At 48.1% G+C, this 15,878-nt stretch overlaps 1 protein-coding gene across 3 annotated transcripts in view; it reads left to right on the top strand.

Moving 5' to 3' along the window:
• Positions 1-15,878, top strand: part of LOC137352984 (hypoxia-inducible factor 1-alpha-like) — a 50,806-nt gene that overhangs the window by 19,791 nt on the left and 15,137 nt on the right. For 2 of the 3 annotated variants that reach the window (XM_068018830.1, XM_068018829.1), the window contains exons 5-13: positions 647-849; positions 2,352-2,458; positions 5,664-5,811; positions 7,960-8,135; positions 8,761-9,023; positions 10,018-10,110; positions 12,215-12,864; positions 14,186-14,279; positions 14,755-14,878. In XM_068018830.1, the coding sequence (XP_067874931.1) occupies positions 647-849; positions 2,352-2,458; positions 5,664-5,811; positions 7,960-8,135; positions 8,761-9,023; positions 10,018-10,110; positions 12,215-12,864; positions 14,186-14,279; positions 14,755-14,878 (1,858 nt within the window). The remainder of the gene's footprint in view (positions 1-646; positions 850-2,351; positions 2,459-5,663; positions 5,812-7,959; positions 8,136-8,760; positions 9,024-10,017; positions 10,111-12,214; positions 12,865-14,185; positions 14,280-14,754; positions 14,879-15,878) is intronic. The other variant, XM_068018831.1, reaches the window with a different exon arrangement.

Here is a 15,878-nt window from a genome sequence, read left to right as displayed (position 1 = left end):
TGGGGTACAGTTCATTGGGCACTGGCCCATGTTGGGATACAGTTCTATGGGTGTTGACCCATGTTGAGGTACAGTTCATTGGGCACTGACCAATGTTGGGATACAGTTCTATGGGTGTTGACCCATGTTGAGGTACAGTTCAATGCGTATTGATCTGTGTTGGGGTACAGTTCAATGGGCACTGACCAATGTTGGGATACAGTTCTATGGGTGTTGACCCATGTTGGGGTACAGTTCATTGGGCACTGACCAATGTTGGGATACAGTTCTATGGGTGTTGACCCGTGTTGGGGTACAGTTCAATGCATGTTGATCTATGTTGGGGTACAGTTCAATGGATGTTGACCCATGTTGAGGTACAGTTCAATGCGTATTGATCTGTGTTGGGGTACAGTTCATTGGGCACTGGCCCATGTTGGGGTACAGTTCAATGGGCACTGGCCCATGTATAGTTCAATGCGTATTGATCTGTGTTGGGGTATAGGTGACTGTTGCGTATGCAAGATCTCAGCATTCCTTCGAGTTCATCGCTGAGCATTCAGTTCAGGCTGAGACAAGGGAGAAGGGATAATTCAGGGATGGGGATCCCAAGGGTGTATCGAGCAGACACCTTTTACTGATGTTTCCAACTTGCTGCCTGTACCAGGTGCTGCACTGCACAGGACACATGAAGAGCTGTGAGGTGAGCAGCAAACTTCCCAACTGCGGATTCCCGGAGCGCCCAATGTCCTTCCTGGTGATGATCTGTGAACCAATTCCACACCCCTCCAGTATCGAGATTGTGTTGGACAGTAAAACCTTCTTGAGTCGCCACAGCATGGACATGAAGTTCACCTACTGCGACCAGAAGTAAGGATATAGGGTCAATGGTGTCAGAAACATTCATGAACATTACTGGTCACATGAGGAAGGGCCAAGGCATCAAAGTCAACCTCAACTAGAGTCTTGTGTCCAATTCTGGGCACCTCACGTCAGGAAGAATATGAAGGCTTTAGAGAGGGTCCACAAAAGATTAATGAGAATGATTCCAGGGATGAGGGACTTCAGTTACATAGATAGATTGGAGAAGTTGTGGCTGTTCTTCTTAGAGAAGGGAAGGTTGAGAGGAAATTTGATAGAGGTGTTCAAATTCATCAGGTGTCTGGACAGAGTAGATAGTGAGAAACTGTTCCCATTGGTGGAAGGGTCGAGAACCAGAGGACACTGATTTAAGGTGATTGGCAAAAAAAAAAAATCAACATGAGGTAAAATGCAACAAGTGGTTAGGATCTGGAATGCACGGCCTGAAAGGGTGGCAGACACAGATTCAATCGTGCTTTCAAAAGGGAATTGGATAAGTACCTGAAGAGCAAAATGTTGCAGGGCTTTGGGAAAGGTGGGGGAGTGGAACCAGCTAAATTACTCTTGCAGAGAACCACCATGGGCTCGATGGGCCAAATGGCCTCCTTCTGTGATGTAATCATTCTATGATTCTAACCTCCCATCAGATCGATCTCAGTTCAGATTGAGACTGAGCTTTGCCAATTGTAGGCAGGTGGAGGGTACGAGAGGTCAGTGGTTTGTTCATAATCAAGCTTGTAGCCCTGAGAGGGTGGTTCCTTGAATCGCTGTTGTCCGATGATGAGCTTTTGTGTCAAGTTCCAAGACATTGACCCAGAAACCATGAAGGAATGGCGATACATGTCCAAAATGAGATAGCATTTGTGGCTTGGAATGGGAACATGGAACTGCTGGCATTCCCATGTACTTGCTACCCCTGTCCTTCTAGACAGTGGAGGTCATGACGGAGGTAGGCACTGCTGCAGTAACTCTGGTGACTTGCTGCAGTCCTCGTCCTGTTTTTCCTTGGTCTTTAGATTAATCAGAAACATTAACAATAACAAAATAACATGAACTCTGAGCTTTGTGGGTTAAATTCTGCCCCGGAGCTTTCACTGCACATTAGAACTATTTGTTCACTGGTAATGTTCCAGACTGAGTGAGGGAAGGACATTTGCAAACTCTCCTTAACAGTCACGATCGCTGGTCGCAGAGCCAAGGCATGTAGTAAACACCATGACCCATGGTATCATAACACAAGACACCATGCCAACACACACAGGGCCAGAATGATACATGTGGCATCATGCCAACACATGGGGGAGGGGCAGTAAAAGAGGGAAAAGCATTGAGAAATTTATTATCCTACTCGGGGCAGACAAGAGACAGGATAGGACTGGACAGGGTAGGACAGGACTGGACAGGGTGGAACAGGATGGGCAGGGCCAGTAATGGAAACCACCAACATTGTGATACAAATACTAATGATGCCCAGTTACTGCTGCCCGACTTCACTCTTCCCCTCTCTGCAGAATCACAGAGCTGATTGGATATCACCCGAAGGTAATGCTTGGACACACCTCCTACAAGTTCTACCATTCACTGGACTCTGATCACATGACCAAGACACACCGTATCTGTAAGTATTTCCCATTCTGTAACTGTCCATGGGTCTGTCCAACCATTGGTCTTGGTAGTGACCGAACTGAGGCAGGGCATGATGTGTCAACACTAGCAGCGTAGAGGGAGCTTAGAGAGGTCACAGGGTGGCTGCAGAGGGAGAGGTCACATGGGCAGAAGGAAGCTCACATCTTAGGTTAGGAGTGGGACATGTTAAGAGTCAGTGCAGACCGAGCTTCACTGTATCTAACCCGTTTTTTAAAAAGAGATAGTTGCTTTGCTGCTGCTGACACAGGTCCTACTCCAGGCCACAGAGCAGAAGTGGGAGCTATTGGCGGTTTTGCTCCTTCTACAAAAATAATGAACTACAAGAGAAGCAGGTTTCATTATTTTCCTCCCAGTGAATATGAAGTGATCACAGCCTCGGTCTTTGTTGATTTTTTTTAAAACGTCTTTTCCGTGCTGCAGATATGAAGTAAGAATCCTTAACCATTACTTTGCAAAATTGAGAGGAAGCACAAGCACAGATAGTAGATCGGATATCAGAGTCAACTCGGCTGCAGTGATCAACAGCAGAGAATTATACATTCATTTTGTACAATTTCTACTCATTGGATTCATGAATGACAGTTCCAGAGTCAGCATCACCAACTGCCAAGGTTAGGGTGCAGGAGTATTTCGAATGGGGACAGTATAGAGGGAGCTTTACTCTAAATCTAACCCCGTTTTTTTTATTTTCTCTGTTCATCTTTCCCCTTTTCTCTCTCCATCTCTTCCTCCCTCTGTATCCTCTCTATTCCAATCTCTCCCTCTTGATCTCCAGATGGGGAGAGGGAGAAAGAGAGACAGAGACATGGTGCTACAGGTAGTTAGAGATGGGGAGACAATAAGAGTGAGGGTGGCATACATAGATGGACATTTACTCTGTATCTAATCCTGTGCTGTACCTGCCCTGGGAGTGTTTGATGGGGACAGTGTAGAGGGAGCTTTACTCTGTTATCCAGAGATGGTGAAGGGATCCTGGTATTTCGCTGCAGGACATCACACACTTTCCTATTTCATACATTCCATCTGAAGAAAAGAATGTTTACATTGAAGCTCAGATCCACCAGTTAATCACTCCTCACGTCAGCTCTTTCAGGACAGGGTGAAAAAAATAAACCAAAACCCACAGGGCTTTAAGCTTCAAAGAAGCATGGACTGAATGTTTGGTGGGGTTCACTTCGGTCTTCATGTCCCCTGAATATTCCTCTCTCCTTCCTCCCAGATGCCAATTCCCTCCCTGGTCTTCCCGCTTCCTTCCAGCTTCACTCAGCTGAGCTCAAGACTCATTGCCCATCTCTTATTAATACCCATTCTTCCCTTCCCTCCCTCATTCACCCTCCCTCTGTCCCCTTCTCTCAATCTCATCACCCTCAGTCTCCCCTCCCTCAGTCTCTCCTTCCACAATCTCCCCTCCCTCAGTCCTCCCTCCTTCAGTCTCACCCTCCCACAATCTTCCCTCCCTCAGTCTCCCCTCCTTCAGTCTCACCCTCCCACAATCTTCCCTCCCTCAGTCTCCCCTCCCTGTCTCACCCTCCCACAATCTCCCCTCCCTCAGTCTACCCTCCTCTCCCCCAATCTATAGACTTTCTCAAACCTAAACTTGGTGTCGCTGCTTCCTGAAGCCCCTCACTTTCTGACTCTTTTCAAACTTGCTGTCCTACTCTGTGGCTCCTCAATCAGAGGCGCTGGCTGTTGGGAGAAGACAGCAGTCTCTTCAGGCCTGTTACAGCTCCCTGACTGGAGCCTGTGTTGGGGCACCTGAGGACACTGTTTCATTTGGATCGTTGTCAGATGGATGCATCTGTTGGCTGTTATTCAATCCTCATGTTTACTCAGGGAAACAGCTGAAGATCTCCCTGTGAAAAAGCTGTCAATAATAGTGCTCTATATATAGCCCAGAGATTCCGTGCACTGAGCCAATACTACAACAACTATTTACATTTATATAGCACCTTAAAATCTTTAACGTAGTAAAACGTCCCAAGATGCTTCACTGGAGTGTTATCAGACACTGAGCTACATGAGCAGATATTAGAACAGGTGATCAAAAGATTGGTCAAAGACGTAGGTTTAAAGGAGGAGAGGCGGAGAGGTTTAGGGAGGGAATTCTAGAGCTTGTGTCCCAGGCAGCTGAAGGCACAGCCGCCAATGATGGAGCGATTAAAGTCGGGGATGTTCAAGGGGCCAGAATTGGAGGAGCGCAGAGATCTCGGAGGGTTGTAGGGTTGGATGAGGTTGCAGAGAGAGAGGGAGGGATGAGGCCACGGAGGGATTTGAGCACACAGTGAGAATTTTAAAATCAAGATCGTGCCAGCATCCAGCTGGGGTCATTACGAGAGCAGATCATTACACTGAACCCCGAAATGACCACAACACTAGCTGACCCACGGTGTCCAGTTCTCCTGGTGAAATGCCTTCACGGTCTTACCTCTTCTTGCCTCTGTAATTTCCTCCAGCAAACCCCCCGCACCCCTCCCTCTGTCTGATTTCAAGCACCTTCCCTTCACCTAGCACTGGCAGCTCCACCTTCAGCCACTCTCTGATTCCCTCTGCTTCTCTACCTCCTCTCTTGCCTCTATGGTCAAGCTCTCACATGGCCTGTCCCCCTCCTCATATCTCCTTCTTCCTCTATTTCCTCCTCATGCTGCTGGGGACCTGGTGCTGTGTTAAAGGAACTGACTAAATATAAGTTGTTGTTGGGATCTGAGGCCATTCTGTAGAATTCCTGTCCTTCAGGGAACTCTAAGAGACACAGAATTTTCTGACAGGAAGCCCACTGGACTGACACCTGGACTTTAACATCCCAATTTCCGCCCCTCCCTCCAGAAGGCACTGGGAACAATTGCACAGCTTCTGCCTGCCATGTGCTGATGAAAGTGGTGCCGTCAAAGGGTAGAGGTACCAGGACAAAGAGGCTGTCTATAGGTTCCCTGGATGCAGAGTGACACTCCCTCACAGAGTGATGCTATCTCGCAGAGTGACGCTCCCTCGCAGAGTGACGTTCCCTCACAGGGTGATGCTCTCTCGCAGAGTGACGCTCCCTCGCAGAGTGACGCCCTCTCGCAGAGTGACGCCCTCTCGCAGAGTGACGCCCTCTCGCAGAGTGATGCCCCCCTTGCAGACTGACTGCCTTGGCTATTTCAGCAGACTAATCATACCCTCTCCTCTCTCCCTCACAGTGCTGAGTAAGGGACAGGTCACCTCTGGTCAGTACCGGTTTCTCGCCAAGAATGGTGGTTATGTTTGGCTCAGGACACAAGCCACCGCAATCTACAACAGCAAGAACTCATGGCCTCAATGCATCGTCTGCATCAACTTTGTGCTCAGGCGAGTTACCACCATCCATTCACCCGTGAAGATAGCTCTTTGGACAAGATACCGGAGGGCAATGTGTAGGGGGAAGAGAATGGTGAGGAGAAACCTTGGGGAATGGGGTCAGGGCGTACACTGCACAGAGTGCATCATTTTAAAAGTTCTCATTCATGTTCCATCCCTCCATCGCCTCACCCCTCCCTCTCTCTGCAACCTCATCCAGCCCCACAACCCTCCGAGATCTCTGCGCTCCTTCAACTCTGGCCTCTTGCACATCCCTGATTTTAATAGCTCCACCATTGGTGGCTGTGCATTCAGCTGCCTGGGCCCTAAGCTCTAGAATTCCCTCCATAAACCTCCCAGCCTCTCTCTCTCCTCCTTTAAGATGGTCCTTAAAACTGACCTCTTACATCAAGCTTTTGGTCACCTGTCCCTAATATCTCCTTATGTGATTCTGTGTTAAATTTTGTTTGATTACGCCTCTGTGAAGCACCTTGGGACATTTTACTACATTAAAGGTGCTTATTTAAGTGCAAGTTGTTGTTGTTGAGGGAAGCAGAAAGCAGTTGATTAAAGAAAATCTGATAGTGCGTCTCCTGTAAACTCTATAGAACTTCTCCCAAACCTGTCATAGAGATTGTGATCATGTTTCCAGCACCAGGGACAATAGAACGGGGTCCTGTGCCTCTCATTGCTGAGATCCTCCTCTGAGGATGTGAAGCCCCTTGGAAACAGCCCCCACCTCTTACAATTTATAGATGAAAATGACGAATGTTCATACAGAAAGGTTTGATAAAATGAGCAAAGAAACAATGCAGGAGTTGAGGTCAAGGGGAGAGACTGAGTTGGTGACTGGGTAATGTCAAACTTGGAGTGTTGGACGCAGGCCGACTAAGGGAGGGAACAGTCTGAAGTCCTGAAGAAGAACGAGTTAGAGCAAGAGGTTGAGTCTCAATTTCAGAAACAGGAGGCCATTCAGCCCCTCGAGCCTGTTTTGCCATTCAGTTAGCTCCTGGTTGATCTGTATCCGAACTCCATTTGGTTACCTTGGTTCTGTAATCTTTATCCAACAAAAATCTATCAATCTCAGTTTAGAAATTTCCAATTGATCCCCAACCCCCCCCAGCTTTTCGGGGGAGAGAGTTCCAGATATCCACTCCCCTTTGTGTGAAGTAGTGCTTCCTGACATCACCCCTGAATGGCCTGGCTCGAATTTTAAGAACAACTCCCGCCTTGTTCTGGACTCACCCACCAGAGAAAATAGTTTCTCTCTATCGTCCCTATCAAATTCTTTAATCATCGTAAACACCTCAATTAGATCACCCCTTAATCTTCTGAACTCGAGGGAATACAAGCCCAGTCTGTCTGTGTAACCTGTCCTCATAATTTAACCCTTTTAGCCCCGGTATCATTCTGGTGAATCTGTGCAGCACCCTCTCCAAAGTAAAGGCTGGCTCGCGTCTGCAAATGAAACCCAACCCGACCCGACAGAACCACATCCGACCCCGAGCCCGACCCGAGTCCTTTCATTTTTCCCCACCCTACCCGACCCGACCATTGTGAACTTACCTTCCGTTTTTCACTTTGTTGCTGATCTGCGCAAGCTTAAAATAACTGTAACAAAACCACCTTTCTAGTCCAAAAATTACATTAACTTTGGAGCCACTTACCTGTGATAGAGCATGTCCGACCCGGCCTGACCCAAGCCCGAATGCCTGACCCAGAAGTGCGACCCGAACCCGACACGTCATCGGGCCCCATCGGGTTCAGGTTGGGTAGCCAAGCTTTACTCCAAAGCCAATCTATCCTTCTTGAGTTGCGGTGCCCAGAACTGAACACAGTTACTTCAGATGGAATCTACCCAGAGCTAAACTCTATCTAACCAGTCTTCAAAATGTAATCCTTTTAACCCTGGTACATACAACACAGTGAGGATGGAGGAAGGTGCAAGGGTTTGTAGGTTGAGGGATTTGGAGCTTGAGGAAGAGGACAAAGAGTGAAATATTAAATTGGTCCATACCAGGGACACAGTGATGTCTTTGCTGCTCCAATCTCGTGCTGGTGAGATGCATTTCCACAGTAATGTCTCTACTTAATGCTATCTGTTTGATGATGTCAGTTGTGCCTCTCATGTTTGACAGCCCCTCTGCTCTCTCCCTGCAGTGCAGTGATTGAGGACACGGTCGACCTCGCCTTGGAGCAGACCCAGAGCCTCCAGGAACCTGCCACTGATCCCAAGAAAGATCAGGACCCCTTCACCCAGTGCAACGAGAATCTTGAGAAACTGGATGAGCTGGCACCAACCCCTGGAGATGTCATTGTACCCCTAGACTTCACAGGTACCTGCAGACACGGGGACCCACAGGGCATAGGAGAACAGGAGAGAAGTTTCTGAAAACTGAGGCATGGGGGTACACAGGGGTCTTGGAGTCAGACTGGAGACAGGCTTAATTTACTGGTCATTATTTTTAGTGCATCTACAGAGTTTTTGACAAAGTGCTTTACAGCCAATGAAGTACTTCCAGAACTGCAGTCATTGTTGTAATGTAGGAAACGTGGCAGTGAATTTATGCACAGCAAGATTCCAGAAACAGGAAGTGATAATGAGCAGATAATTTGTTTTAGTGATGTTGGTTGAGGGATAAATATTGTCCAGGGCACCAGGGAGAACTCCCTGCTCTTCTTCCAATAGTGCTTTGGGATTTTTTGCAACCACCTGAGAGGGCAGATGGTGCCTCGGTTTAATGTCTCCTCTAAAAGACAGTACGTCTGGTGATGGGACACTCCCTCACTACTGCACTGGGAGTATCAGCCTGGATTTTGTGCTCAAGTCTCTGGAGTGAAACTTGAACCAAAACCCTCTAACTCAGAACCAAAGTGCTTCCCACTGAGCCACACATCATGACAGCTTGAGGACTGCATTCCGCATCCTTTTCACTAATTACACTTCCTTTGTGTGTTTAGATCGACTGGATTCGAAAGCGTTCCACTTCACCAGAACACTCCCTGATGACAGCCCGGGGTCCTTGTTACCCGAGGAGTTCTGTACCCCTGAACTCTGCAAACTTCTATCGCCCATCTTTAACCATCCAGAGGAGATGAGATCCAATGACGACAGAAGGGAGGAGCCAGGGCCACTGAACAAGGCACATGAGCTGCAGAGTGAGGAGGCCACGACATCAGAAGCTGCAGTTCCCAATCCGGAAAGCTACATAAGTTCTGGCGCAGTGAGTATGGGGTTATTCAGCAGTGAGGGGCAGGAGTTGCTTTAGGGAAATGATAATGTTGTGGCAGTGCTAACACACGCTTCTGCATCACACTGATGCCAGGACAGGATGATTTGTTTCTGGTCCTGATTCCACTGAACAATGCTCTTATGTTTTTTCTATAGCTCTCCTATCCTCCCCTGAAGGTGCTGACTCTCACTGGGATACAGTTCCTTAAGGAGCTGACTCTCACTGGGATACAGTTCCTGAAGGTGCTGACTCTCACTGGGATACAGTTCCTGAAGGTGCTGACTCTCACTGGGATAGAGTTCCTGAAGGCGCTGACTCTCACTGGGATACAGTTCCTGAAGGCGCTGACTCTCACCGGGATACAGTTCCTGAAGGCGCTGACTCTCACCGGGATACAGATCCTGAAGGTGCTGACTCTCACCGGGATACAGTTCCTGAAGGTGCTGACTCTCACCGGGATACAGTTCCTGAAGGTGCTGACTCTCACTGGGATACAGTTCCTGAAGGTGCAGACTCTCACCGGGATTCAGTTCCTGAAGGCGCTGACTCTCACCGGGATACAGTTCCTGAAGGTGCTGACTCTCACTGGGATACAGTTCCTGAAGGTGCTGACTCTCACTGGGATACAGTTCCTGAAGGTGCTGACTCTCACTGGGATACAGTTCCTGAAGGCGCTGACTGTCAGTGGGGGACAGTTCCTGAAGCTGTCTCTCAGTGGGGGACAGTTCCTGAGTGCATGGCCTTGAGTACTTCTGACATACAACAAACAGGAGTGAAGAATTCAGAGGAGCGAGTTTATTACAGTGTCACGATAAGAGAATAAACATCATCTTTACAGGAGAAAGTGTGACTAGTGGAGGGATGGCGAATGAGGCCAGTTCTGGGAGAAGTTTGGGGTGCTTGGGATCGAGGGGGTTGTTGGGAGAGCTGGGAAATTGTGGCGACGTTTTCGGTCTCCTGAAGTTTGAATTTTGCCCTTTTACAGAGCTGTGATATCGAGAGTTTCTGCATCAACTCGGAGGTTGTGCAAAATCTGACTGCAATCAATAAGAAAGCTCAGCAGACTGAGACAAGCCAGGTCAGTCTCTTCCCCACAGCATTAACCTCTCCAGTTCTCCTGCTCTGAATTGCATGTCTCTGAATGCACAAGGTTTTGGGATCTCCTGAAGATGGTGCACACAAAACCTTGCTGCTTCTAGATTAGAGATGATAGCAAAACCAGCTGGGACCCCCGCTCCTGATTACTCTCATTTTAGTGAGGCAACACTGGGCGAGGAAAGATCAGACATGGCTACGATTCCTCAGGCTCAAATAGCTGCCTGACATTCACTATCCAGATAAAAAGCAACATAGGAACGTAGGCACAGGAACAGGAGGAGGCCATTCAGCCCCTCGAGCCTGTTCTGCCATTCAGTGAGATCATGACTGATCCGTGATCTAACTCCATATTACCACCTTTGCCCCAAATCCCTTAATACCTTTAGTTAACAAAAACCTATCAATCTCAGATTTTAAATTAGCCATTGATATGGCATCAATTGCCGTTGGCGGAAGAGAGTTCCAAACTTCTACCACTCGTTGCATGAGGAAGGACACAGAAGCACTGGGGAAAGTGCAAAAAAATCCACAAGGATAGTACAAGAACTGACAGGAAAAAAAAAAGAGGAGACTTTGAGGAGATCTGCTGGAGGTAGTTATGGAATGTTTTCATTTGTGGGAGAATCCAGAACTGAGGGGCCATAAATACAGGACAGACACTAATAAATCCAACAGGGAAATAAGGAGAAATGTCTTTACCCAGAGAGTGGTGAGAATGTGGAACTCGCTATCACAGGAAGTGGTTGAGGCAAATAGCTTAGATGCTTTCAAAAGGAAACTAGAAGAGTACAAGAGAGAAAAGGGAATAGAAAGATAAGCTGAAAGGCTGAGATTAGGTAGAGGGAATGAGAGGAGATTTGTGTAAACCAACAGCATAGTCTGAGTGGGCCGAATGGCCTGTTTGTGCTTTATATTCTATGTAATTCTATATAATAACTGTGTTAATATAGCACCTATAATGTAGTAGAATGCCCCAAGGTGCTTCAATAGGAACGTTATCAAATAAAATTTGATACCGAGCCACTTAAGGAGATATTAGGACAGGTGATCAAAATCTTGATCAAAGAGGTCTTAAAGGAGGAAAGTGAGGGGAAGAGGCTTAGGGAAGGAATTCCAGAGTAAAGCCTGGCTACCCGACCCGAACCCGACTTCACATGTCAGTTCGGGTCAGGTCGGGTCTATATTCTGAGTCCAGCATTCGGGCTCGGGTCGGATCGGGCTGGACAGGACAGTGCTGCCTCCGGGAATTCACGGGATCAGGCTTACACATGATTCCCCACAACTCCATCTGCAGGAATAGCCTGCAGCCGGAACGGATGAACAGGACCACTAGTATTACCATTTGGATAAGGTAGAGCACAATAACATGTTTGATATCATTACATTTATTGCGATATTCGGGTCGGGTCGGGCACAAAAAAAAATTAAAGGACTCGGGGCCGGGTTGGGTTTCAATTTTATACCCGAGCAGGCCTGTATTCCAGAGTTTAGGGCCCAGACAGCTGATGGCACGGCCGCCAATGGTGGAGTGTTGCAAATCGGGGATGTGCAAGAGGCTAGAATTGTAGGAATGCAGGAATCTCGGGGTTTGCAGAGCTGGAGGAGGTTACAGAGATAGGGAGGGGGCGAGGCCACAGAGGGATTTGAAAACAAGGATGAGAATCTTAAAACTGAGGTGCTGCCAGACCGGGAGCCAGTGTCAGTCAGCGAGTACAGGGGTGTTAAAATACAGGCAGCAGAGTTTTGGATGAGCTCAAGTTTATGGAGGGTGAAAGCTGGGAGGGCGGACAGGAGAGCACTGGAATAGTCAGGTCTGGAGGTGACAAAAGCATGGGTGAGGGTTTCAGCAGCAGATGAGCTGAGGCAGGAGTGGAGTCGGGCGATGTTATGAAGGTGGAAGTAGACTTTTTGATGATAGAGCAGACATGGTGTAGGAATTGAGTTCAAGATCAAGTGGGACATCGAGGCTCAAAGATGAAGGAATGGAAGGTGGCTGTAGAGTAGGATGGAGGTGGGTTGTGGATTGGAGAAAACAGACTGTTATTAATAAGCAAGAGGGCTGATTAGCGGTTTGATGCTTGCAGGGATCCGCAGAGCTGGATCTGGAGATGTTGGCACCGTACATCTCCATGGAAGAGGACTTTCAGCTAAGCAGCTACGAGTCACCTGAGGAAAAGGATGGACAGGTCTGTTCTGACGAGAAGCAAGACACAGATCCCAACAACCAGCCCACCACATGCGATGACGCTTGCAGTTTGTCTGAGACACTGATTGACACAGAGGCTGCAGACACTGCCAACATCTGCCCCAGATCCAGCAGCTTCCACACTGCCTACCTGAGCGAGCCAGACAGCACTGAGAGCCAGACGCGCTGTGGCAGCTTGAGAGACATCCTTCATCCTCCGGGAGGCCCTGCCGCAATGCAACGTTCCAACAGCATGACCGACCTCAGTGAGACTCCAGCGCTGAGTCTCGGCAACAAGTCAATAGCTTTCGGAGGGCCAGCATTCACTGTAGCCGTCGAGAATGTTCTGCTGGCTTTATTCCAGCCCCAGACTGCGGTCAATCCCCCTGAGACTGGAGTCCAAATCAGCCAGTCAGCCAGCAGCAATGGTCAGGATGCAGCATCTTTAAAGGCTCTAATGGGGCTTAAGCCTAGTGACCAACTGGACACTGCTGGGACAGAGAGTGCAACTCCAGCAGAACCCAGCCAGCACTCGCCATCCAAACAGAGGTATTACTGTCACTTTATTTTACACATGTTACGAACAGTGGATAATTGTGCACAGTTCTGGTCTCCATATTGTAAAAAGGATACAGAGGCACTGGAGAGGGTGTGGAACGGATTTGTAAAGTTGATATCAGAACTGAAAGGATACACTTATTAGGAAAGGCTGCGGCTCTTTTCTCTAGAAAACAGAAGCATGAGGGGTGACTGTACCCCAACACAGGTCAGCACCCATGGAACTGTACCCCAACACAGGTCAGCACCCATGGAACTGTATCCCAACACGGGTCAGCACCCATGGAACTGTATCCCAACACGGGTCAGCACCCATGGAACTGTATCCCAACACGGGTCAGCACCCATGGAACTGTATCCCAACACAGGTCAGCACCCATGGAACTGTATCCCAACATGGGTCAGCACCCATGGAACTGTATCCCAACACGGGTCAGCACCCATGGAACTGTATCCCAACACGGGTCAGGACCCATGGAACTGTATCCCAACACGGGTCAGCACCCATGGAACTGTATCCCAACACAGGTCAGCACCCATGGAACTGTAACCCAACACAGGTCAGGACCCATGGAACTGTATCCCAACACAGGTCAGCACCCATGGAACTGTATCCCAACACAGGTCAGGACCCATGGAACTGTATCCCAACACAGGTCAGGACCCATGGAACTGTACCCCAACACAGGTCAGGACCCATGGAACTGTACCCCAACACAGGTCAGGACCCATGGAACTGTATCCCAACACAGGTCAGGACCCACGGAACTGTATCCCAACACGGGTCAGCACCCATGGAACTGTATCCCAACACAGGCCAAGACCCATGTAACTGTACCCCAACATAGGTCAGGACCCATGGAACTGTATCCCAACACAGGTCAGGACCCATGGAACTGTATCCCAACACAGGCCAAGACCCATGTAACTGTACCCCAACATAGGTCAGGACCCATGGAACTGTATCCCAACACAGGTCAGCACCTTCAGGGCAGGAAGGATGTGGGTTGGCAAAGAACAGATCCAATTGGAGGATATATGGAGCAGCTCTTGTAATGGTGAGGAGCTGCTCCAGGTCGCCCCCACCTGGTGGGATCACCTTGTTACTGAGTGACTCGAGGGAGCATTTTAACTCTTTGATGTTTGCAAAATTTGCCTCAATTTTAAACTAAACGTTAATTGCCTGTTAATTGTCTTTGGGAAGATTGAGAGAAAAAGTGACTCACTGTGTTGTCTGAAAATAAAAATTGCACTGTTAACGGAGTCACTGCTACCCAGGGTGTAAATATATTGATTTCCTCGCACTCTATAGGCCACTGGACGTGTGGGCTGGGAAAGACCAGGAGGAATTCGGCCCCCTTCGTAACTTGAAACGCAAACACTCTCTACAGAATGGGAACTTACAGGTATGGGCTGAATTATCAACACACTCAGAACTATCTGTTGGCTGGGACAGCCCAGCTTGTATGGTTGACGGCCTGGTTAGTTAGTCAACTAGTTGCATAGTTAGTTGGTGACAAGTTGACTAAACAGTGGTTGGCTGGTTAACTATTTACTTGGCTCTCTGAGTGACAGATTGTTTGGGCAGCATTTAATTGGCTGGTAGGTTGGTCAGGGACTGGTCAATTGGCAGACTGCTCAGATGGTCAGTAGATTGGTAAAATGGGTGATTACTTGGCTTATTAGTGATCTAGTTAGTTAGCTGATTGGTTAGTGGGCCTGTTTCGTTAGTGGGCTGGTTTGAATATCTGGTTGCTTCATTGGTTGGATGATTGCATAATTAGTTAACTAGTTGGGTAGCTGGTTAAATTTCCATTAGTTAAATGTATGTTATTTATTTTGAGTCTGTTGTTAAACATTTTGATTTAATTTGCTACACAGGATTCTGTCGTGGATGTTTCAAGTGTTGCAGACATTGTCCGAGTCACGGCAAAGCGACTGAAAAAAATTGAGAGTAGCAAGACTGGACTGGAGACAGAATCTCTCGCGCTGACGTCCCCAATGAGTAAGATCACTTTCTATTTGTCTTTAATTTTAGTTTTCCAACACTCCTGATTTTGCTTATCCTGTGCCAGGTGCAACATTGTCTATTTGCAGTGTGGTTTACCTCAGAATGAGAATGGTAGCCTCATGGATTAGTAATTTAGAAAAGTCAATGAGTTCAGAATTGCACCAGGGCAAGTTGTGAAACTGAGTTCAGTAATTCAGGTCATTTCTGACCATGAAACCCAGGCGATGGAACCTACCACCCATTCCAGGTCTGGCCTCCATGTGACTCCAGACTCTTACTCCCCCTCAGGGCAACAAGGGATGGAAATTAACGGCAGTCTTTCCAGAAACAAGTTAAAAATGTCATTACTATAGTCTATTCTCTCCCCGCACACCCCCCACCCCCCCACCACAGACGGTGCTGGTTTTGCTGGAGTACAGTTCACAATGCTGGTCATCTTTTTCATATTGACAGGTTATTTGACCTTAGGAGGCATCACACACTGTCTGATTCCATCCTCAGCCAATGGCAATCCAGTTACTCTAACTGCAGCTGCAGGGTAGTGAAAGGGAATGGGAATGCTGGCTGGTCTAACTTGGACACTGAAGGGCAACTCCTCAAGATCCTCAATAGACTGGGGGGTTAAACCTGGCACTTTCCAGTCTGTATATCTCATTACCACATTGAGTGGTACATCGACCCACTGGGGGAGCCCACTGAATAGGCACAGAGAGGAAGACAAATGAAATCATCATTTTAACAGGGAGCTTTGCTCTTGCCCAGTCCTGGACTGGAAAAAAACCCAACCTGGGATAACCGAGGGAATGTTTTTTCTCTACCTCGTTCACTGGATGTGGACATCGCTGGCCAGGCCAGCATTTATTGCCCATCGCTAACTGCCCTTGAGAAGGTGGTGGTGAGCTGCCTCCTTGAACCGCTGCAGTCCCTGTGGGGTAGGTACACCCACAGTGCTGTTAGGGAGGTAGTTCCAGGATTTTGACCCAGCGACAGTGAA

The sequence above is a fragment of the Heterodontus francisci genome, chromosome 40 (assembly GCF_036365525.1).
Source record: "Heterodontus francisci isolate sHetFra1 chromosome 40, sHetFra1.hap1, whole genome shotgun sequence".
Classification (NCBI taxonomy): domain Eukaryota; kingdom Metazoa; phylum Chordata; class Chondrichthyes; order Heterodontiformes; family Heterodontidae; genus Heterodontus; species Heterodontus francisci.
This window is presented reverse-complemented; position numbering and strand designations above follow the sequence as displayed.